Consider the following 25,096-nt stretch of genomic DNA (forward strand, 5'->3'; position numbering starts at 1 on the left):
ACCGTTAAATAGTTAAATATAATATATAATTATAAAAAATATATAATGTCATAATAAAACAAATTAATTACTTGAAATGTCACATAACTCAATTATCTATGTTCCTAATATGGATAGCTTCCTGATCAGAGTCTAAGGAGTTGAGGAATATTTTGGCAAGCAGTTAAATTCTGAATATGAAATTCAATAGGTATTACACTGATCAAATTTAATCTAACCTTGCAGACTTTGGCTGTGAATCAGTATTAGGTCTCTCTATTCAATTAACATGCTGGGAACTAATAGGAAAAGCCTGATGAATAAACGGTTATGATGGTTCCCAGGAGAGTGTTTTTGAATACATAGACACACACAATGGGAGCCTTGAACAGACTTGTGAAGGAGTATTGTGACAAGACACAATCTCTGAAGCTTAGCCTTGTTGCTCCTTTTGCTGTTCTTAGTTTCCAGATGTCATCAAGTTATTTCAGTCACGCTGTCAGCTGCAATAAATTGCTGATCACACTCTTGTGCGTACACACCCATTCTTCTGCTCCCACAGCTCATCTTCTGATTTCTTGACTGTAAACCAAACATGTCTATCTGTTCAGGGGTATAAGAGCAGACAGACAATTTATTTATTTTTATTTATTTTGGAGAAGCCAATCATGCAAAAGAATCGGTGTAAGACTCATCCCTCAGTGCTGATTTATCTTCAGGATTTTAAATCTAAATTTAAAAAGTCAATTTTACTGTATATTAGTAATATAGAATCTCTGTTTGCATTATACTGACTCTGAATTCCACATCTATGTAACTAGCAGGCTTTCTTTATTGTGCTGTCAGCCATAGTGCTGACTCAAACACAGACAGGACAAACAGAGACCGGAAGAGCATTGTTCTCTTCTTGATGGCTGTTTGTACGGCTGTTTAGCAGCCCCTATCTATCTACATGCCCCTGCTGCAAAAAAAAAAAACTCCCACATTGTTCTCCTTTCCTCGGGTAAACAAGTGGAGAAGGGAGTAGGTCTCACCACCTTCCTCCTGAAAATGTAACTGACACAGAAATAGCGCTGAGAAATGTTCACTTACAGTTAGACTGTTGATGTACAGTTTGCTGACACATGATCTAAAAGATCCCTGCAAAAAAAAAAGGGAAAAAAAGGGTAAATGTTTGGTTTACATAAGCTTCAGTTAGGCTGATATGGACAAATAATCCGTTTTTTTTATTTACTTTGAATTACACCAGCATTAAGTCTCAACTAACTCATTAGGCAAATTACATACAGATCACATGGTTAAAGTATTTATAGCACCTTTCCCATGCTAACAAACAAGACACTGAACTGTCACATTATAACATAACATAATATAACATATGAGCAATATGAGTAGCTGTGCAATATTGCTCATTTATCAGCATAGTTGTGATTCGGCTTTAGGCCATTTATGTGACATGGCCTTATTCAACATGGAATAAGGTCATGAGTGCTGAACCCCCCGGTCGCTATCTTTATTAAGAAACTGCATATTTGAAGCCTACACTACTACATTCTCGCCTAAAAATCTCTTAAACCTACATTCCGTGACACAACAGCAGTAATATAGAGAGACTGAATCCACAGCACAGTCTTTTACTGTAAGTGTGCCAATAACCTCTTTGGCCCCAGTGTCTTGAACCCAGCCAGATTTCTTTCAAGTGCCTTGTAAGAGGGAAATTATATTGTTTAAGATTGTTTCCTTAAAGGGGAGGGGAGCGAGACACACTTATATAGTGACTCTGCCACATTCAGTCTGTCTTTAAAGACGTGGTTCCCACATCTGATGCCAAACTGCCCGTCCCAGTAATTTGTTCACAACATTATAAATATAGAAAATAATAATAAATATTGTTGCAAACAATATTATATAAATAAAACTCTAACTATGTGAAGAATAATGAACAGGCAGTTGGTCATTACCGTATCAAATCAGTCATAAAGCAATAAGCCTATTCTGTGTGGTGAACTTTAGAGAAGAACGCTGATAAAGGCTGAAAACCTACCTCCTTGCTGAAACGTATTCTTAAAATAATGTTGGTGGGGCATCAAGGTTCAGACTGATAAACGTCTGGCAGGGTGGATCCGAATAAGGTCTGTTTACACAGTGTCTTTCTGCAGTTAAATTTACATCCAAATATTTTTCAATACTTCCCACAGACAAACTGTCCCTTAAACACAGTCTTACCCAAGTTCTTATGTTAAAGCGATGAGAGTATTCTGGGCTCCCTCTTCCTATAAACCCCCTTGAGGACTGAGACTCTGACGCTAAACTTTGTATTAATCCAGAGGGAGAAAAAGAGAAACCAATAAAGAACATCATTACGCCGTGTAACTGGTACACAAGTACCAACAAAATTCAAGTCAAAAAGTCAAAGATTAAACACTTGATGTTTATCCAGCATCACCCTGCCCCTAAAGGACAATGGAACATTTCCCATGACATTTAAATTTGACAAGCTTTAGCAGTTGAGTGTAGAATTAATTGTGCTATTTTTAAATATTGTATATATATAGTATAATAATACTTCGTAAAATAACAGTTGAACCCCTGATGTCACATGGATTATTTTACCGATCTCCTTGCTAACGTTACGTCTCTGGACTTGGGAACATTTCAGTTGCGTTGCTGTCTAATGCAGGGTCAGACAGCTCTCAGATTCCATCAAAAATATCTTAATTTGTGTTCCGAAGATGAACGAAGGTCTTACGAGTTTGAAACGACATGAGGGTGAGTAATTAATGACAGAATTAAAATTTTTGGGTGAACTAACCCTTTAACGTAATATAATGTTAAAGATATATTATGATTTCTGATTATACTTCTGATATACTGATTTCACACGTTGTTTCAAAAAGTGTCAGAGCACAAATTTTGGCGCTGTGTTAGCATATTAGCATTAGAGGCAGCGCCATTTGCGTAAACTACTTCTATGGCAATTTTTCAATTTCAGGTCATGGAAAAGAACTAGTGAAAGTTAGTTTACCCAAAAATGAAAACATGTTTATTCACTGGTTATTCACTTTCATGTTGTCCTAAGTCTGTATGACTTACTTTCTTCTGCAGTACACAAACGAAAGTATTTTGAAGAATGTTGGTATAAAACTGTTTTGGTTACCATTGCCTTCCATTTTACGGACAAAAAATGCAGACATTTCTCAAAATATCTTTATGTTCCACAGAAGAAAGTCACACAGGTTTGGAATGACATGAGGGCACATCAATTTTTCATTTTTAGGTGAAATATTCCTTTAAAGTTGGCATGTTTACACCTTGCCACCTCAGTATAGTACTAAATTTATAGCACAACAAGTATGTACAGCAGAAGACATGCACTGTTACAGCATGAAAGTAATTTAGTAAAGGATAAGTTTTCCCTTCATTCACACTACTGTTTTTTTTCAGGCTCTTTTGACTAGTCATGGCTGACTGGAGTCTGCTGGGGAACTTTCTAGAAGAAGTCCAGGAACATTCCACTTCGGTGGGAAAGGTCTGGCTCACCATTCTTTTCATCTTCCGGATCCTGGTCCTGGGCACGGCTGCCGAGTCCTCGTGGGGCGACGAGCAGGAAGACTTCACCTGCGACACGGAGCAGCCCGGTTGTGAGAACGTTTGTTACGACCGAGCCTTTCCCATTGCGCATATCCGCTTCTGGGTGCTCCAGATTGTGTTCGTGTCCACACCTTCTCTCATCTACATGGCACACGCGATGCACAGTGTCCGCAGAGAGGAGAAGAGGAGGAAAGAGCAGGAAGAAGGAACGCAAACAGACAGAGATGGAGAAAAGTACCCAGAGGAAGACAAGAACTGTGGGAAGGAGGATGAAGGTGGAGGTGGGAAGTTGCAATTGAAGGGTGCTTTGCTACAAACATACGTACTAAGCATCCTTATCCGCTCTGTAATGGAAGTGATCTTCATTATAGTCCAGTGCCTGATCTATGGAGTCTTCCTCAATACGCTCTATGTGTGTAAGGCCTCACCGTGTCCACATCTGGTCAACTGCTACATCTCGAGACCTACGGAGAAGAATGTGTTTATTGTGTTTATGCTAGTGGTCACGGCTGTGTCGCTGTTGCTTAACGTCGTGGAACTGTATCATTTGGCGTGGAAGCAGTTTAAGAGTTGTTTGCAAAGTTACAAGGCTTCCAAACAGCGACCGAATACACCATCCACCGTGGCTGCAGTCTCACCAAACCTGTTCACACCAAACCGAGCTTGCACTCCACCTCCTGACTTCAATCAGTGCCTGGCATCACCACCATCTTCCCCTACCATACAGACACATGCACACTCACTTACACACCCAACCTGCCCACCTTTTCATGACCGACTGGCGCACCAGCAAAACTCGGAGAACATGGTCACTGAACGCCATCGAGGTCAAGACTTCCTAGGGGTCAACTTCTTGAGCTTCTCGCATGCACCGACAGAGACGCCCAACTCATGCACCTCGCCTTCTTTTCTAAGCAGTAAATCTGTTGAGGACAAGCGAAGGTTTAGCAAGAGCAGCGTGACCAGCAGCCGCATGAGACCGGACGACCTTGCAGTATAGCACTGACCAATCGCATCTGAAAAAGGTTCATCTAGGAAAAGGGTCACTAGTCATAAAACAGTTACAGGATTTTGCACTTGACCTAAAATTTATTTCATTGCTGTCTGATAGGCTGAGCCAGAATATCAGTTCACACATTTGCACAAATGTATAATGTGAGTGATGCATAAAGAGAATCATTCAACTTTAAAAAGTCAACATGAAATTAAAATGGAATCTCCTTTATACTTGTTCCTGCTCCTACAATGAACACTTCAGTGGTGCATGTTATTCTAAAGAAATCTTCATGATTTTTCATCCAAATTTAATGAAAATTTCTCCACCTCTGAAATGCCTTTTTTCACTTTGCATTTTGACTAATGCATTGGAAACTGACTGCATTGTGAAGAATCAAGCGAACTTTTTATCTTATTTTACTCTGATTTTCATCATATTGTGGAAGTAAAGCAGATTGCAACCAGTTTCACTGTAATAATGCACTGATGAGATGTTTTTCACTGACTTTGGATTTTTTTTTTTTATCCTTATTGGTAAATGAGATTGTTATGGAAATTTTTTATTTTGTTAATTTTGCATTGATTGCATTAATCTCATTTAAGTACATATTACATGGCATATAACTGTTCAATGTATCTTTTTGCATAGTATAAAAAGTGGGCTGTGAGTCTGTGTTATCTTTTTTTCTCACAGACTCAAGCTGTGTGTAAACCAGATCATTCTCTGCGTAAAATTAAAACAAAACAAAGACAAAACTCTGTTTGGTTTTTCATTCTCAGACTCTACAATTTTTTATTGAATTAGAATATCCACGACAAACTTGGCGACAAGTGACGGGATGCCACAGTCGATCGTCCGGGACCTGAGGACGTTAGTTGGCTGATCACCCTAAACCCACAAAAAGTTTAGCCCTAAACCCCGAAAGGCTTCAGGGAAGGGGGACTGACGTCTGAGGGCTCGTGGACCTTCACTGCTGGTTTCTCAATGGATCAGAAAACGCGTGCTGCAAACGGTGAGACTGATTTTGAAAATCCAATTGTCTTGAAACCTAAAATAATTCATTTATGATTCAGAGTGGGTTTTCATTTAGCAAATTAAGATCTGATATTCCCAGACTTTATGATGCAAGTCCAAGCCACCCATTGGTTTCACGAGTAAGTGAAACAGTTTTTTATGTGTTTTAGGTCATGTCATCACTAAAAATGTTAAATCTCTATCTGAGAAACGAAAAGAGGCAATTCAAAAGATTCCAAAGCCTGTCACAAAAAAGCAACTAATGTCATTTTTGGGCATGTGTTCGTACTGTCGACCGTTCATTCCAAATTATGCTATTGAAGAATCGCCCCTGAGCGCTTTGGCTCACGGGAAGGGCTTGCAACCACATGACAAACTGACATGGACCCCAGAAGCAGAGAAAGCATTTGAGAATTTGAAAATACTGTTACAAATATCACCAACCCTGGGACTTCCAGACCCAGAGATACATTTTGTACAAACTGTTGATGAGAAAAATGGGTTCATGACTTCTGTTCTGTTACAGAATCACGGGGGAAAACTGAGACCTGTGGCCTATTTTTCGAGTAAGCTTGATACGGTAGCGGCAGGCTTGCCAAAATGCCTGAGAGCTGTTGCATCTGCAGAAAAAGCTATTTTAGCTTAAAGGGAAATTGTGGGGTACCCTGATGTGACTTTACTTGTGCCGCACGCTGTTTCTATGATCCTGTTAGAACAGAAAACATCCCATTTGACAACTGCCAGATGGCTCAGATACAATGCAATTTTATTGGAAATGCCAAACATCACGATAAAAAGATGCACACAGTGTTAAATCCTGCTACACTGCTCCCGACGGAGCAGGATGGGGAAGAACACGACTGTGTTGCCACATTGGAACAGGTCTGTACACCAAGACCAGATTTAAAAGAAACCCCTTTTGAAAATGCTGACTTAATTCTATTTGTTGATGGTTCAGCATCTAGAGACCCAAAAACTGGCAAAAACAGAGCAGGTTACGCTGTAACCACTGCATATGCAACAATAACATCTGGAGCGCTCCCCGCGCACTGCTCTGCGCAAGAGGCTGAATAAGTAGCATTGACGGAGGCTTGCAAAATTGCTGAAGGACAAACAGTTACCATTTACACAGATTCTCGTTACTCTTTTGGGGTTTGTCATGATTTTGGGGCATTGCGGAAACACAGGAAATTTCTAAAGTCTGATGGTAAGCCGGTTCTAAACCATGATAAAATAACAGCATTGTTAGAAGCAATTTTGCTACCAAAGTCAATTGCTATCTGCAAATGCGTGGCACATTCCAAAAGTGATGATTTTGTGTCTTTAGGTAACAAGCGAGCTGATACAGCGGCGAAGGATGCAGCTATGAGAACAGAACCTTCTCTAACATGTGTAACAGTTAACAATGACTCATTCAGATTCTCTTACAGCCATGCAAGCTTTTGCCACAGCAGAGGAGAAGAAACAATGGGTGAAGGCCGAGTGCAAACTGAAAAACAACCTTTGGCTGAGAACTGAAGGCAAACCATGTCTACCAAAACACTTTTTCCCACACTATGCAAAACTTGTACATGGCCTAGATCACGTGTGTAAAAAGGGAATGTTTGATTTGTTGAGTCAATATTGGTTCACAAAAGGATTCACTTCCTTTGCGGACAAATATTGCCAATCATGCATGATCTGCGCCACAAGCAATGTGGGCAGAGGGCAAATGATGCCTCAAGCGGCACACCCGATTCCAAATCAGGTGGGACATTAAAGAACAAATTAATGAAGTGTTGTGAGCAGACAGGTTTGTCTTGAGTAAAAGCACTCCCCATTGTGTTAATGTACATGAGAATGAGGAAAAGAACAAAGTCTAACTTGAGTCCGTTTGAAATTTTGTTTGGCAGGTCAACTTCCATAGGAGTAGGACCAGAACCACGACCACTGCCCTCTACAGCTTTATGTGAAGATGACATGCTAAACTATTGTCGAAATTTGTCTCTTGTTCTCTCTCAGATATCTCAGCAGGTCAAGGATGTTCTAACTTTGTTCTAACAGCTCTAACTTTCCCCCCCTTAGCGGCGCCCCTGACCCGTGATATAAGATTTTGGACATATTGCCCATCTAAATCATTCATCCCACACGATCAACAGGCGCGTCATGCAGGCTACACTTCTTGTACTTCGTTTGGGCACCACAAGGTGTCACTGTGACCCCTCGCCTACTCTGGCTCGATTGCTATTCCTGAGGTAAAACGCGCCATCCTTATTACCCTATGGACACAGAAATGTAGAAATAAATAAATGTGAAAATAAATAAATGTAGAAATAAATAAATACATAAGTGTGAAAATAAACAAAAGTGGAAATAAATAAATATATAAATAAATAAAAGAAAAATTTAATAAATGTGGGAAAAAAAAAAATACATAAGGAAATAAAATTATAATTATTTATTTTTGCTTTTTTACTTTTCTTTGCATATTTATTTATTTATATATTTATTTATTTATATTTGCTTTTTTACATTTCTTTGTACATTTCTTTATTTATTTCTAATTATGGCAGAGATGGCATTCCATACCTATATGCTTCACTACCCAGGCATTGGATGGATACGTGTGCCATGGTGGAGCTGTATGGAGGAGCGCTAGTAGTCAAGGTACCTGAACAACTTCACAACAACACCGGAAATAGTCTGGTGTACTTGTGGGAACTGCATGCTGTACGTATATTCCTGATAACGATGCTGATGGCCACGTGATAGATGTGGGTATTCAAAACATAACTAATGCAATTAAAAGGTTGACAGCTAGGGAAGTTAATGCTGATGATGTGTGGGGATGGAATTGGTTTAAGGGTTTATGGCAGAAAGCAGAATACATTGGGTTAATCTCAGCACTGGCTATGATTTTATTTTTGCTGTGTATGTGGCCTTGTGTAGTGGGAATGATTAGAAGAGCTGTAAATTCAACCATGAAATCTTCAGTCGCTCATCAGATGGTAATGTACGGCGCCTTGTATGGAAGTAAGAGTAATGGGAGTTTTTCTGATGAAAATGGTGAAGCCAAAGAGATGCTAAAATCTGACACCTGCAGCAGCTCTACAGAAGAGTAGTAAGTAAGCATTACATGCTGTAGAATAAAGAGGGTCTAAAGCAGGCCATTGTCCGTGATACGAGATGATGCAACCCGAAGGAAAGATAAGAAAGTTTCTTCTGTTTGAATATCACACTAAGATTTTTACTTATGATCACGTATAAGGTTTATTGTCTTCTTTAGCTTGCTTATATGTCAGGAATGACTATGCCAAAATGCTTTTTTTCACCCTTATGAGAGTAATGTACATATACATATAATCAATTTGAGTGATCAATAATGATCAAAAGGGAGGAGTGTTATGGAAATGTTTAATTTTGCATTGATTGCATTAATCTAATTTAAGTACATATTACACGGCATATAACTGTTCAATCTATCTTTTTGCATAGTATAAAAAGTGGGCTGTGAGTCTATGTGTTCTCTTTTTTGCTCACAGACTCAAGCTGTGTAAACCACAGCTCTCTGCGGAGAATTAAAGCAAAACAAAGACAAAACTCTTTTTGTCAAAACTTCTGTCTCTACAAATTTTTATTGAATTAGAATTTCCACGACAAGCTCTTCCAGGTGATTTCTTGATGTCTATGATATACTTTATATTTGCTGATCGCATGTTAATATTCTGGACTGCTGATAAGAAAATTAGCAAGTTACATTCTTGGTCAAACGCAGTTTTCAAATGGAAAACGGATGATGAGCTAACATTTTGAAATGGACATTTTTGCATTTTGAACACTCACTGTGACTGGGCAACCCATTTTGGTTGGGTAAAAAAAGACAACAATGGAGAGAGACAAATGTGACATGAAATATTATTGTAAAAATGGAAACATTGCTGTAAATCCACAGACTGTCATAACAGGCCTGCTGTAAAAAAAAAAACAGTGAAAGGGTGATTTAAACTGTGAAATCTGGGGTGAAGAGATCTCCAAATGAGCTCAGCTGTGTATATTATGCCTGAAAATTAAAAAAAAAAGGAATGTAAAACAATGTTGTGTTATTTTAATTTTTGCATTCATATTTGTAATCCTATATTTGTAAAAACAGATGTGCTTGTTCTTAATTTTAAGTATCATTTTATGGTATTAACATACTGTATACTGCAGTGAAAATCTAACTAAAAATGTCAGCATACAGTGACTTTGGTAGAACAACATGGGTCAGTTCTTTTTAAATGTAATAGTTTTGTAGTAATAGTAAATCCATCAGATCAATACATCCATATACAAAAAAACAAACAAACCAAAACTACCACTTAAACATCAAACTACATCTAACAAATCATGTCACCGTTACCACTAGATGGCACAATCACCCTCCACTACAATACCATGCTAGTCAGTAGAGCAAAACTTGCACTCATCAGAATGTTCTGTGTAAGCTAATAGGTCATGTGTTGTTATCCTGCCACTGAAGTGCCTTTTTGTGCTGGTGGATAAATAGGGACCAAATAAGTGAACTAGTCTCCTTGCAGCAGCTGCTAAATCTCAGCTAACCTCAGCTAAAATTAGCCCTGCAACAGAGAGCACTCTCCACCATCAGTTTAAAGGGGTTCTATTATGCTTTTTCAACTTTAGTTAGTCTGTAATGTTGCTGTTTGAGCATAAAAAAAAGATCTGCTAAATTACAAAGCTCCAAGTCCAATTCAAAAGGAGATATTTTATTTAACAGAAATCACTTTTCAAAAACTACAGCGAACGACTCGTTTGGACTACAACGCAAATTTTCCCGGGATTTGTGATATCACAAATATCGACCAATGGGACGAGACCTGGTTGAGCCTCACTAGAGAAGGCAACGAGTGTTATCACTATGTCGGAGACGCGCTAGCTTTCCCAAGGCAGACGAACTTAGAGTGGTTACAATCATCCGGGCGCAGTATTTACACTGAAGCTCGCAGGCGGCTATGGCAACGGGCATGACATTTCCCGACCAGGCGCCGAGTGCTGCCAATCACAACACACACTGGCCCAGCTAACCAATCACAGCACATTTCGTATTTCAGAAGGCGGGCTTTCATTTGATACAGGAACTATTCGAGCCGTTCATGCCAGACTGGGGAGAGAGGTGTTGTAATGATGTAAAATATGTGAAAAACAATGTGTTTTTCGAACAACCTAGTATGAGAGCCTGTTCTAGTACACCCCCAAAACAAAATCAAGACTTTGTAAAAGATCATAATAGGACCCCTTTAAGAGCAACATGTGCTGGATCATTATTGCACCACAGCAAACGTACATTTTGAAAGATCTTGCTAAAAGAAACAGGATGGAGTTAGAACTGGTCTGTTTCCAGGAAAGTCAAGCCATGGTCAGCCAAGCATGAATTCACCACAGATACAAATGAGCAATTAATTAGCATCAAAGACATTTTACATAAAATAATATTTTTTTTACTAATTTGATTATGTTTTAAATTGCCAATAAGAGTGTAGTTTGAAGATTTTCCAACAAAATCACAGAAAATGCAAATTGGGGATTGTCAGTGAATCCAAAGTAATAACAAATTTGTGATTTACCTGATGGTTTTATGCAAAACAACCTGCAATACACTCAATAAAGGTCAAATGCATTGCTCAAAAATGCCCAGAGGTGATCACCTTGTGGAATTGATATTACAACATTATAGCACCAAATTATATCTTTAAACACTTGCTACACCACCCCTAAACTGGATTAAATATGGTACACCCCCAACTCAATCCTAAAGGAAATATCATCAAATACAAATGTGACCCTGGACCACAAAACCAGTCATAAGGGTCAATTTTTTTCAATTGAGATTTATACATAATCTGAAAGCTGAATAACCTTTCCATTGATGTGTGGTTTGTTAGGATAGAGCAATATTTGGCCGAGATACAACTATTTGAAAATCTGGAATCTGAGGGTGCAAAAAAATCTAAATATTGAGAAAATCGCCTTTAAAGTTGTCCAAATGAAGTTCTTAGCAATGCATATTACTAATCAAAAATTCAGTTTTTATATATTTTCGGTAGGAAATTTACAAAATATCTTCATAGAACATGATCTTTACTTAATATCCTAATGATTTTTGGCATAAAAGAAAAATCAATAATTTTGACCCATACAATGTTTTTTTGGCTATTGCTAAAAATATACCCAAGCGACTTAAGACTGATTTTGTGGTCCAGGGTCACAAATAATAACACATCCCAAATAATCACATCTTGTTGGCTTTGTGCAACTGGCAGTCAAAAATTTGTAAAAGGAAAACATACCCTGCCACTAGGGGGCAGAGGAACACCATTAATAGCCATGAGATACACACAAAGGCATTGAGACTCTTTATACCAAACAATATATTTTATTTGTCGTCCAACACCACAGCCCAGCCTTAGGAAGTGGTTCAGTACCAAATTCAATGGAGTTACACATGACGAGCATCAACACAGGATGGGGCAGGGACAAGAGGACAACCTATTAGCTTTTTTCTGTTTTTGTTTTAATAATCATTTATTTTCTACAAAAAAAAAAAAAGAAAAAAAAAACCGCACCCTCCAGTAGCTCAGATGTTGTCAGCGCTGCACTTTATAGCTGTACACAGCCAAGCAATTAAAAAAAATTATAATCTTTTCAATGTATTCCGCAGTGGTGGCAAACAGCGACAGCCTGACTGCAGTCCTTGTCGGACAGACACATATATGCAGACAGTAGGCTGAGCGTCACTGCAGAACTGAGTGCTGATTCATGGGGTTCAAAAATGCCCCTCCACAGTCACCCTCACCTGTACCCAGACCAGCTTACAGAGTTTCTAAAACAGGAATGGGAGACCACACCGCATACATCTGATTACTGCTCCTACTGTCAAAAAGTGTTTTTCTCCACAAAAAAAAAGAGAGAAAAGAAAACACTTTATTATTACAGTTAATTCTTGTTTGTGCTTTTTTAATAATACTATGATCTGTATGAGGTCTTAGTTTGGTTTTATCATACACTGGAGTAGCAAAGAAAATTAATTTTAAAATATTCTGTACGCCCCACAGTACTTTGTGGTGCTGTTGTGTCACCTACTGTCCACAAACAACCACCTCAATCCCCCCTTTACAAATGAAGATGAAAAAAAAAAACCTATAGAAATCACTGGTAGAATCCCTTTAACAACACAAGTACAGTACACACATACAAAGAGCATTTCCTGTTTGGAGGGAAGTGATGCGATGAGATGTAAACATATAGCCAAGACAGTGCACCTTGTGACAAAATGTTCCTTGACTTTTCCACTTTCATGTCTGTTCTTTCGGTTCTTGGACTTTTTTTTCCAACAATCTTTCTTGGTTTCCACCTATGTATAAAAGTACAATGAAGCCCCTAAATGTTCATACTTGGTTTGCTGTAGACTTTATATGTGGCACCTTGTCCACAATGTCAAACAAATATCCTCGTCACGAGTCGGTCTTGTAAATTCCATATACATTCCCAAGTTACCGGGAAAAAGTCCATTCCAAACAGTGCCGGACCTGAGCCCAACTTAGCGGAAAGCACAATTAGCTTCTCACACTTCCACCTGTTAAATGACATAACCATTGGAGAAGATTCCCTGTGAACACATCCATCTGTATGTGATGGATACCCAACACTGTGTAAGCTATAAACCTTATTCTAACCAGGTGTCAGGGAGTGTATGTGCACAGAAAATGTCCCAGTTTCCACACATATCTGCTTAAGAACACAATACTTTCTTTTTGTCTTTCATTACAAAGGTTTTTATTTCACAGGTTACACAGTTTCCCGACTGTTCATAACTGCAGTGGAGGCTCAAAACATTATATTCCCAGGGTTCCCTGGGCCAGGGTTAAATCCCATGCCCATATCTGCTGCCATTCCTCGAGGCCTCATCTGAGAGGGCATCATCATAGTCTGCTGAGGACCGCTCATCCCTTGTAGTGACATCATCATGTTAGGAGAGCCCACAGGGCCAGGGTGGTTGTACATTGGCCTTTCCTTTCCTTGCATCATTCCAGGGCCTCCCATCATTCCTGGCTGCTGGCCAGGAGACAACATCCTGTGCTGTGGCCCCATCATACCCTGACCCATGAAACCTGGGGGTCTCATGGGGTTGTGGCCTGGATTACCCATGGGCATGTCCTGTGGTCCCATATGTCCAGGGCCAGGAGGACCACCCATTCCCTGCATGGGGAGGCCCATCCTTGGATTGCTCTCACCCATCATCCCCTGCATTTGGGGAAAGCCAGGTGGGCCAGACGGGTGTGGTGGCTTCCCACCAGGGGCATCTCCACCACGAGGGAAGTAGGACAGAGTCTGGCTAGGCTTCTCAGAAGGGATAATTCGAGAGAGGTCAAACTCGGGGATACCTGACGCACCTGGTCGCATGACCTCATGTAGATCAGAGTCATTGAAGACAACCGGCATGTTATTAAACTCCTGGCCTCCTGGAGTGATAGGTTTACACATACCTGGCTCACCACCAGGTCCATGAGGCATATTGCCCATCCTGCCCAGTGGGCCCCCTTCTCCCTGGAAACCCATCCCATGAGGGAAGACACCCTGGTGCCCAGGACCATTGTGAGGAAAGGGGACCTGCTGTGGAGGTGACTGTCCTGGAGGGAAGCCCTGTCCTCGGTGAGGAAGACCCATACGCCCCTGTGACATCATCTGGTTGTTGCCCATGCCAGGGTCTTGGGAGACTGGGTTCATCATCATACCATGAGGCATCATGCCTGGACCCATAGGCCCAGAGTGAGGAGGCATATTAGGGCCCATGGGATTGGGCGAGGGCATCTGGTTTGGCATGCCATGGGAAAGTGGCTGGGAGCCCATAGTGTTCATCCCCATTGGGCTGAGGGAAGGCATGGGGCCAGAAGAGTTGGGCGTCATCATTCGAGGATGACCTGGGTGATGGTTCACACCCATACCTATAAAGAGAAGATATTGATTTTAGTGGATATGGTCTCCAGAAAATGCCACCATAAAAACTACTGCATTTTCATTAATTCTTATAGACATTACCAGGCATGCTGTTGTTCATAGATGGCAGGTTTGGTGATCGAGCAGGTGGCGAGTCATCATCAGAGCTAGCCACGGTTTTGATCGCATCATGGTAGAGGGGTGTAGAACTGGGCATTGCGAACTTGGACATGCGGGACATCATGATGGAAAGAGGATTTTGGGATAACGTTGGCTCTGGGGCCATTGTGTAGGGGCTGCTGGATGGAAGACTTCCTGGCACATTCATGCCACCTGGCTGACTGGAGGAACTACTGGAGGGAGGAGCTGAGGGAGGAGGATTACCACCTGAGAACAGAGGAGGACAGAGGAGGTTAACAGAAGAGAGGAGATGTAGTATGATGGAAGAAGAGCTTTTACCAATGACTTTTTATTTGACACGTCTTAGGTCAATTGCTGCAACAAAAACATTACTAAAAAGGTCTATACACTACACTATAACAGTGTAATTAGCAGGAATAATTGTGACCAAATGAAAACAAAGTGCCACTAAATATTGTCCTGGTTATTTTGATGGCCCCCTTCAGACATTCTGTTGAGTATAAATAACTATCTGTCAACTAGCTCTCATTAAATTATTAGTAGACTGTTAGGACATGGTTAGGGTTAGTAGAATAAGTTGTACTTGCAACATTACTTCTAGTCAGTAGAATGAGTGTTCAACATTCCAATGTCTGGCAACCAATAAAATAAGGTGTTAGCAGATATTAAACAGATGGTGTACTAATACTCTAAAGACCGATAATTTACATGTTGTTGCAAAGTTACCTATAGTCAACTGAATGTCTAAAGGGGGCCATCAAAATAAAGTGTTACCAAAGTCCCAACAGAGTTACCTACCAATAAACAAAGACTGGGTCCACATAAAAATATGCCACATGTACAATGACTAAAAAGTAAACTTCTACAATATTCATAATGATTAATGACATTTGTTTAGACAGGAATTTTTATTGTACCTTGCTCTATATTGCCCATCATATTTGGTGATGTCATACTAAGGGGAGGCTTGTTCTGAGGGATTCCTGGGCTTTGCATGGGCGGCTTGGGTGATGATGTCCAGCCAGGGGAGGGGGCAGGGAGCGAAGGAGACTTCATATGGACGGGTGATGCCCCTGCTGAGCCCATCATGGGAGGAGATTTAATAGCTGCTGCTGCTACTGCTGCAGCTGATGGTCCACTAAGCATACCAGCCAGCTGGGAGGGTGTCTGTGGAGACTTGAGGTTACCTGATGGTGAGCCCAGCATTGGTGACTGGACCTGCCGCAGCGTTGGTGACTTTAGCGGGTTGACATTGATGGTGGGCGAGTTTGCAGGGCCAGACTGGACATTCAGGTCTGAGGGCTTGCGACTCATATTTCTCTGGCCAGGTGGAGGCCCTGAGCTGTTGGGAGCCTGGTTTGGTGGTAAAGGAGGCATGTGACTAAGACGACCATTTCCACCCACATTAACTCCTCTTTGGTCAGGTCCAAAGGGTAGCTCACCTCTGGGAGGACCTCTTAGATTTCCAGGGCCTTGGGGACCCATGCCAGGGAATTGTCGGTTGGGTCCCATGTTGAGGTCTCCTGCATGGTGCTGGTCAGGGAACTGAGGACCCTGCATCATTCTCTGTGAAGGAACTACATTGTCAGGCATTGGACCTCCACATTGCCTCATCTTCATAATTTCCTCTGGACTAAGGTTCATTGGTGGTTCTCTCATCTTAGGGGGCATCATCTGAGGGCTAGGGCCCATGTTTACATTGAGGTTTCCAGGTCCCATGCCAAATTCATTCATGTCTCGACCAAGACCTTTCACAAACTCCATTCTTGAGGAGGGGCTCATGGGACCATCACCTGGCATTCTGGGAAAAATCATGCCGCCTCCATTTCCCGGCTCCATGGGTCTTTGATTACCCATCATTCGATTCATCTCCATCATCATGCCAGGTGTCAGACCCATGCCTTGTTTATCACCCATACCTTGATGGAACATAGCTTCCTGTACAGACTGAGGATTGGGGAATCTTTCCACCCTTCCACCTGGACCTCCAAACATGCCTTGCCCAGGAGGGAATCCCCTCCCATCCCCCATTTTTGGCATATCATCAGGCCAGTTCATTCCAGGTCTGGGCATAGTATTGGGCCCTCCCTCCATGTCAGGGTTCATCATGCCAGGGAAGCTGGGCATCCTCTGCATGTGTGGATGCATCCCTCTAGGGCCCATGTTCATCTGGTCAGGGAATGGTTCAGGGCCACCAGGGCCCCACACCTCTCCAGGATTCATCTGGTAGGGTGGCGGTGGGCCTCTCATCATTCCTCTAGGTCCACCCTGATGAAGCATCATGTCTCCCATTGGCCTATGCTGCATTTGTTCCTGTTTGCGCTTCTTATCCTCATAGAACTCTTGCTGCAGTTTTAGCCAGGCCATCTGCTCTGGGGTCATATGGTCTCCATGCTCTCCACCAGGACCAGGATGTGAGTTCATAGGTCCTGGACCTGGTGGAGGGGGTCCAAGATCATCTGGAGAAAAGGGCATGTCTCTAGGACCAGGAGGGCCAAAGGGAGGCCCATCTGGACGTGGTCCTCCTGGACCACCTGGCTTCCCAAGGCTTTTTGACTGGGCCATCATGGCTTGGAGAGGCCCTTGTTCTGTTTTCTTGAGTCCTCCTTCCATCATTGCAGAATTGGGTGGGGGTCCACCCATGTTCCCTTGGCCCATAGAAGCCATGTCTTTGTCATCTGGGAAGAGCATACGCTGTATATCACGTAAAGTCTGTAAGGAACGTTCCCTGTGTTCAAGTTGCTCTTGGGAAAGGCCCTCAGGGTTGTCCCCCATGCTAGACATAATTTCATGAGCCAGCTGCTGGTGGTGTTGAGCTGTGAGCTTAGCATCTGCCCCTTTAGGTAAATCTAGGGATGGGAACCTCTGTTGAGGGCCAGCATTGGGAGGCTGGTTGGATGCCTGGCTACCAGGTGTCCCTGCAGAGTTGCTACCATCATGGGATCCAGCACCATCCTGTGGGCTACTGCTGGGAAGGCTCTTAGAATCCATACCAGCTGAAGGTGCATTGTCTGGAGGCAGGCTAGTTGGTTTTGCCCCCTGGGTTGGTTGCTGAGGTTGTGTGGGTTGCGCTTGAGGTTGTTGCTGCTGGCCTGACTGCGCTACTTTAGAGGCTGCTTGGTGGTTCTGATCACTGGCGAGAGATGAGGGCTGTTGCTGGGACGGAACTCCTTGTTGTTTAGTGTCACTTCTGAGGGACCCAATCTGATTGTTCTAAAACAGACACAATAAAACAGACATTTTTAATGCGTCTGTGAAAATCTTGACATTTAGTAGCAAACATTTTTGACATTTAGTGTAAACACAATTCAGTGATGCCCTTTCTTACCAGGGGGAGCTGGGGCTTTCCACCCTTGCCATTAGAGATATTATTCATGTGGTAAGTGATGATGTTGTCTACATGCCCCGTTATGACTGCATCTGCTGCCCTGAGATGGGAAGAAAATACAGTCAGTCAAAGCTTTGCATAACTCTTCTGATTGTATTCTTCAATATCTAATTTAAAGCTGAAATGAGTAATTATTTTCATGTAAAATACTTTCCTCAATTAGAGTTTAATATGTAGAAACAACTAAGTCATTTGTTGGTTGATTTTCTTGAAAGTTTTAAGCAATCTGTATCTGTGGCGCTATTATAAATTTGCTGTTTGTTTGAGCATGCCAAATAGACATACAAAGCAACAGTGACTCAAGCAGTTGAAAGACTTTTTAGCAATTCTGTTCAGTGATGATAGTGGCACAGAAATCACACGTTTTAGCTTTATTACAGAACATTTATTTCACTCCCACCACATTACACACTAGTACTCGGTACTGTGACTGTCCATGCAGTTGGACATAGCCACATACACAACAGTGCTAGAAAAGGATGGACAAATAGTCACAAGAAATTGACACTGGGCTCAGTCCCATCTAGTGTGATGGCAGAGCAGTAATGGCACTGCTCTGTGGGAGACTTTCGTTATGGTCACAACATCTGACAAAGTTTCTGACACATCCTGTCACTAACATTTGGCATTCTAATATCTGCCAGCTGAGTGTCTAGTTTAGGCAAACATGTTGCTGTCAGTGCTCAAACGCTTTCATCTTTTAGTACTACAACTTTTAGACATTTCTTAGCTCAGCAAAAAGGAAATATGAAAGAGAGAGATAGTGATAGTGGGACTTGCTTCTTTGAACTAAAAAAAACAATGGCACTATGATTTAACAAAACAACTGCATTTTAGCAGTGCACCTGCAGGGTATCTGCAAGATTTTTTAAATCAATTTTAAGACTTTTTAAGACCTTTTTAAGACCTGCACAAGTAAAATTAATATCATATGAGCAGGGTAGGGCAATGTCTATGGTAACATATAAACTGTAAAATGAAAGCAAAAGCATGATTTACAGTTCAAATACAGGTTTTCCCAGGAAAACCCCCCACCCCGGCCCTCACCCCCATGTGGAACACTTTTTTTATGCTGGATTAGCACAGTTTATTGGACTTCTATTGGACTATTGAATATCACCCATTCACTGCCATTATAAAGCTCTAACTCCGTTTGTATTCGTCTGAAAGAAGAAAGTCATATACGCCTAGGATGGCTTGAAGGTGAGTAAATCATGGGGTAATTTTCACTTTTGGGTGAACTATCCCTTTAAGACGTTCTTGTACCATTTAAGACTTTTTACGGCCTTAAATTTGAAACAACTAAACGTAAGACTTTTTAAGGACCCGTGGAAACCCTGACCTGAGGGCAGCACTAAAATGGCATCTAGTTTCCAAACTAAAATTAGCACACGTTCACAATTATATTATGACAAGCACCACTGATAAAGAACAAAGAAAATCTTTACTTGTTGGCCATCTCTGTGGTGAAGACGTAAACGACCTTTGACCCTGGTTTCTGCCCACTCCCCAATTCAGACGCTGTGCTCTGTCCTCCTACTGTATTGTGGGTAGGCGTAGAGGCAGAAAGAGCACCTGGATCTGGCTTTATGTCAGCGGAGTTACAGTCTGTGCAAAACATAATAAGCATTATAGATATTATCACATAGCATCAGCAATAAAATATATTTTGACAATCACTCTGTTTAGTGATGCTAAAAGAAAGACTTCAGATATAATTAGTTTGTAAACTGAATTAGTAATCACAAGTCAATTTCTTATTATTATTACATAATAGATCTGTGCCACCAGGTGACAATTACTATTAAGAATTTAATACCTACATTTTTAAGGTAAAAAACTGTTTTACACTTTAAATTAGTTTTATTATAAAACACAAAAAATTAAATACTGAAACTACATACTGAAGAATCCTGGGTCGTCTTCATCACTCTCTCCCCCTGAACACCAATCTGCACCGCTGTAGGGCAACCGTCGCTCTCCAACACATAACCTTTTCGCTCTACTGCCCATTTCTTTAGAGAGACAGAAGAGTAAGATTACCATGATGTTCATGAAACAGTCATATGATTTCTACTGCTGTGGAGTACATTACTACTAAATTGTGGGGTTGTTTCTCAAACATAAAGGTGGATAGAAAATGCAACAAAATCCCCAATGGCAGCATAGTGCAGTACTAGATAAGATTTAGTCTATCTGAGCAACAGTCCTCGAAGTTACACATCAACATGAATACACTGTGCATTTCTATTCATTATAAATTCCACATTTGTCTGTAAAGTGCTGTGCTATCCTTTGGCATTCTCTCCTCATGCCATGTTGACCAATCCAGGCTGTTACGAAGTTTTTAAATGAGTCTAGGGTGGCTTAAAACAAACTTTAGATAAGTTGGATCCAAGAATACACACATTGCTCTCTCCAGAAAAAAAGAATAAAACTTTTCTTGGACACGTAGAAAGTTCTTAGTCACCATTAAAATGTCATGAAACCACAGGCCAGTTCTCAAAGTTTTGGAGATGTGGAAGTACAATAAGTGTATGCAACCCAGCAATGTACATTTAACCAATTATGAGGTTAAAAGTATAAAAAAAAAAAATTTACAAACAAAACTCAATGCACACAGAAATTTACAGTTGCATGAAATCCAAGACAATGCACATATATATAGCACTTTCTACGCCTAATGCACAAAATACATTGGCCATTTTATATCTACAACCTAACACAGGAGTTATAAATAAATACAAGTGAATTAGCTTTTGCATTTACATATATTTTCAAGACTGATATGATTACATTTTTTTTACCCACTACATTTTTTTTTTTTTAAAGGAAAAAAATAGTCTTATTTTTTCTGGAAATGCTTATCATCGTAGTTCAGATTTTCAACATTTATGGCCAGTTGTGCAGCCCACCAATAACATTACAGCATCCAGGAGTTAAAAAGAACACCTACATACAACAACCAAAACAGCTGACCTCCAGTGAGGAGGAACGAAAAAAAAGAATCACTGTCAGTGTGAACAAGGTTTTAAAAAGACAATACAGTCGCACTATTGTTAGTGTCTATCCAGCTGGTTAGTTCCCAGACCACAACATCTCACTGAAACTAGGACACAGTCGGGTCAGAAGGGGAGATATAAGACTTCCTGTGTACAGACAACACACACTGCTCAAACGGCAAGAGCAAACTCTCGACAGCTTGAACAAACACAAACATGCACACCAAACAGCCTTACAAGCTGTCTCCCTGTGAGCATACAATCACATCGGTACACAAAGAAAACCAAACAGGTTGCTTCTGGACAAGCCATTTCTGACAAACATCAATGTCACCATTTAAAACATACACATTTAAACACAGACTAACGCTCTTTAATGTTCTTTACATGCTGCACCTCAAGAATTAACCAAGAAAAAAAATAATTAAACAGTGGAGAGCTGGTTTAAAAAAAAAAAATAGAAACAAACAAAAACAAAAAAAAAATGCTTGCGCCTCACACTGATATATGTTTATGCAGAGGCATTAACAACCAGCAGGGGTCCTTCCGATAATAGAAACTGAAACAAAAACAAAAAAAAAATGCTTGCGCCTCACACTGATATATGTTTATGCAGAGGCATTAACAACCAGCAGGGGTCCTTCCGACTGTCATGCACACCTCCTAAAAAAAGGGGGAGGGAAAAAAAATGGATGTGGATGTCTTCATGCACCACTACAGCCCTCAGTGCAACCCTGTGGAGGCGGGCAAACACGTACATAAACGCATACATGAGACAAGGAAACCAGCGAAAATGTGTGGCCCTTGGGATAAGGTGTGCGTTTGCATCCTGGGTCATTAAAAGGTCATTCACAATGGAGCTTTGCCATATTCTATACATGTGCACAAAGAGACAAGAGCGTGCGTCCAGAAGCATATGAAAATGATAACAGCACTACAAAAGCACAAAAATAAATAAATAAATAAAAAACAAAAAAACAAAAAAGACATTAATGGGTCATTCTCTGGACATCATGCTATACCTGTTCCCATAACATACTTCAAGGTTTACACAGCCTAGTGTGTAGTAGTTATTTATTTTTATTGCCTTGCCAGCATCTAAGGCTATCGTCATTGCAAAAACTGAGTTGGAATAATATAATAATTACAAACACAAAATAAAACCAAATAAACAAAAATACAGCAAGGTAAAATAATTTTTTTAATTAACATATGATAAAAAAAAAAATCAAAAATCTTTTCATGTAAAATCTTACTAAAGTCCCCGAGTCAGTCTAGTGCAGGGGTGCCCAAACTCAGTCCTGGAGGGCCAGTGTCCTGCAGAGTTTAGATCCAACTTGCCTCAACACACCTGCCGCGAAATTTCTAGTATGTCTAGTAAGAGCTTGATTAGCTGTGTAATTAAAAAATAATATTATTAGCCATTACAAATAATTAATATGTCAATTAAAAATTAATACAATGTCTCAATTCTGCAGCATTCCGTTTATTTTTCTAATATGCATTTTGCATCTATTTGAAAGTAAAAAAACAAACAAACAAACAGAAGACTATCTTGCATTCTTGATCAGTATTTCATCACATTTATACTTGTATTTGCACTGTCAAGCATGTTTATTAATTTTCCCTCTATGTGAAGTTAATTCATCCAATTATAACGTGTGATTTATTACAAGGCAGCAACAAAATAACCAGATACTACCAAACATATAGGTGAATTAATTCCCTACTATGAGAGGGCTGCATAATGTAGTGCTTAAGGGTTAGCGATGATTAAAAAAAAAAAAAACGCATCATATGACCCCTTTAAGCACTGGAGGTAGTATATTTTCAAATTTGGCCATTAAATAATAATAATAATAATAACAACAACAATTTGGTTGACCACTAATCACATTGTGTTATGCAGGTTACTGTGCTACAGTACACGGGCCTGAGGTGAGACAAATATTATCTTTTGGAAGTTCGCAGATACTGCTCCATTTCCTGAGAATGGGCCTGATGAATGGGCCTGATGCACAAAAATTAATGTCCATTCAATGTCAAAGCAAGGTGGTAACAGTATCATTCTGTGCCACAGGATGATCATAATATTCAGTGTTACAAAAATAACTGCACATCATGACACCGCTCAATATAAATTACCTGACCAACATAGTAAGGCAAGATACTGGAGATGCTCAAAACCACACTAGATGTAATCTAAAACCATAGTGGTAAATTATCCCTTTAATGAATGATACATTATGAATGCAAGAGCTCTGAATCAGCTTCATAATTCAAAATGTAGATGAAAAACAAACATTTTCACAATCACAATTTATTTTACCTTTCTGGTCCCCTTCATTGTTTGGCGTTCCTGTATCCCTTTGTTCGAATGACTCCACTGAAGTGCTTCTCTCTCTTTTAATCTTGCCTTTTGCCCCATTGCCTGAACTCAGGCCTTGTCCATTTTTGAGTCCCATACTCCCTATGGGGCCTTGGGGACCTTTGGATGTGTGGCTTCCACTCAGCGACTTGGGGTCACAAGGAGACGGCTGTGATTGGCTGCCAGCGCCCCCTTGCTTTCCCTGGTTGGGCAGTTTGGAGTCCATCTGTGCGGCGCTGGAGGGGGACATCACGGGTGGCGACCTCACCATGGCCTCCTGCTTGGTTTTCGGACTGCTGAGAAATGTGAAAGGAAAAATGGGTGAGAATGACCCAGGGCACACAGTTTGGATGGTCAAGATCAATGATGTCAGCACTAATAAAACATTGGCACTGCTGAACAAAGACAAAAATGAACATTAATTTTTTTTCAAACCAAAATTTTTTTTAATTTTAAAAGTAGTCCATATCCAAAATCTAGAGTGTTTTGGGCCTATTAATGGTAATGTAATCTGCCTTATTGTCACTACATGTTGCATTATGTATCATGTGTTTAACTGTTATTTAATGTGTAATCTTCTGTGAAAATTTGAGCATTACAATTTCAAACTGTGCTGAAAATGTTTTATACTTTAACATTTATTAAATATTTAACAAAAATGTACACTACCGTTCAAAGGTTTCGGGTCTGTGATTTTTGATCAGTACTTCATTATTTTGAAAGAAGTGTCATGCTCACTAAGGTGCGTTTATTTAATCAAAAATACAGTGAAAACAGTAATGCTGTGAAATATTATTACAATTTAAACAGTTAAATGCTTTTTTCCCCATGTATTTTGAAAAATGTTTTTCACCATTGCATAAATTAAAAAGCCAAAATGTGCTTTTTACCGTTTTGTCTTGCTTTTCAAAGAAAAAAATCAATTACAAAACAACCATTTAAAAATATTTAACACTGAACATTTTTTACATTCTAGCAGACACTATACCAACAAAGCACAATTTAACTTAAAATTAATAAGTTAGTAAAATAAAAATTTTTGGCCATCAGACCCCCTTCTTGAATCACGCATGTATTTTATTTTATTTTTACTGTACAATTTAAAGCAGCCTTGCTGAGAAGTAGGGCTGCAACTAACGATTATTTTTTTTTTTATAATCGATTAGTTAGCCGATTATTATTTCGATTAATCAGTTAATCAGATTTTTAAAAAGCCCAATTTTCTTTTTTTAGTTTTATTGACAAAAAACACACTATTCCACACTCTACCCAATGTCCTTCAAACAAACTTGCCAACTGAATGCTATGAAAAAATACAGTGCTTAATTTATTAGACCACCTGTCATATATATATATATGTCAAATATTTTAGGAATCTGTCAAAAAATTGTTTAAATCTAAAAATGTTAATGTCATTTATTGGGGAAATAACAACTAACTGAAACAAATAAATAGTATTTATTCACATAATAACAAAAATGGCCTCCTATGCCTTTCATAACAGCTTGCATTCTTGCTGGCATTGTTTAGGTACTTTTTGACTAATTGGGCATCTGGAAAAAACACTAAAGTGCTTGCCTATTTTTTCTGCCTTTCTTTCATAGACAACAGCAATAATCATATTATAGCATTAGAAATAGCCTACT

At 40.0% G+C, this 25,096-nt stretch overlaps 2 protein-coding genes across 3 annotated transcripts in view; one reads left to right on the forward strand and one right to left on the reverse strand.

Moving 5' to 3' along the window:
• LOC107746072 (gap junction alpha-5 protein-like) overlaps positions 1-4,757 on the forward strand; it is a 5,649-nt gene extending 892 nt beyond the window's left edge. The window contains exon 2 of the mRNA XM_016560126.1: positions 3,424-4,757. Coding sequence (XP_016415612.1) covers positions 3,440-4,570 — 1,131 coding nt within the window. The 5' untranslated portion in view covers positions 3,424-3,439 and the 3' untranslated portion in view covers positions 4,571-4,757. The remainder of the gene's footprint in view (positions 1-3,423) is intronic.
• Positions 4,758-12,150: 7,393 nt separating this feature from the next.
• LOC107746055 (B-cell CLL/lymphoma 9 protein-like) overlaps positions 12,151-25,096 on the reverse strand; it is a 50,683-nt gene continuing 37,737 nt past the window's right edge. For both annotated transcript variants that reach the window (XM_016560112.1, XM_016560111.1), the window contains 7 exons: positions 23,412-23,746; positions 19,985-20,095; positions 19,529-19,688; positions 18,021-18,120; positions 15,610-17,905; positions 14,654-14,938; positions 12,151-14,559 (listed from right to left, as the gene is read on the reverse strand). In XM_016560112.1, the coding sequence (XP_016415598.1) occupies positions 13,442-14,559; positions 14,654-14,938; positions 15,610-17,905; positions 18,021-18,120; positions 19,529-19,688; positions 19,985-20,095; positions 23,412-23,746 (4,405 nt within the window). In that variant the 3' untranslated portion in view covers positions 12,151-13,441. The remainder of the gene's footprint in view (positions 14,560-14,653; positions 14,939-15,609; positions 17,906-18,020; positions 18,121-19,528; positions 19,689-19,984; positions 20,096-23,411; positions 23,747-25,096) is intronic.

The sequence above is a fragment of the Sinocyclocheilus rhinocerous genome, unplaced genomic scaffold (assembly GCF_001515625.1).
Source record: "Sinocyclocheilus rhinocerous isolate Xijiao unplaced genomic scaffold, SAMN03320098_v1.1 scaffold1880, whole genome shotgun sequence".
NCBI lineage: Eukaryota > Metazoa > Chordata > Actinopteri > Cypriniformes > Cyprinidae > Sinocyclocheilus > Sinocyclocheilus rhinocerous.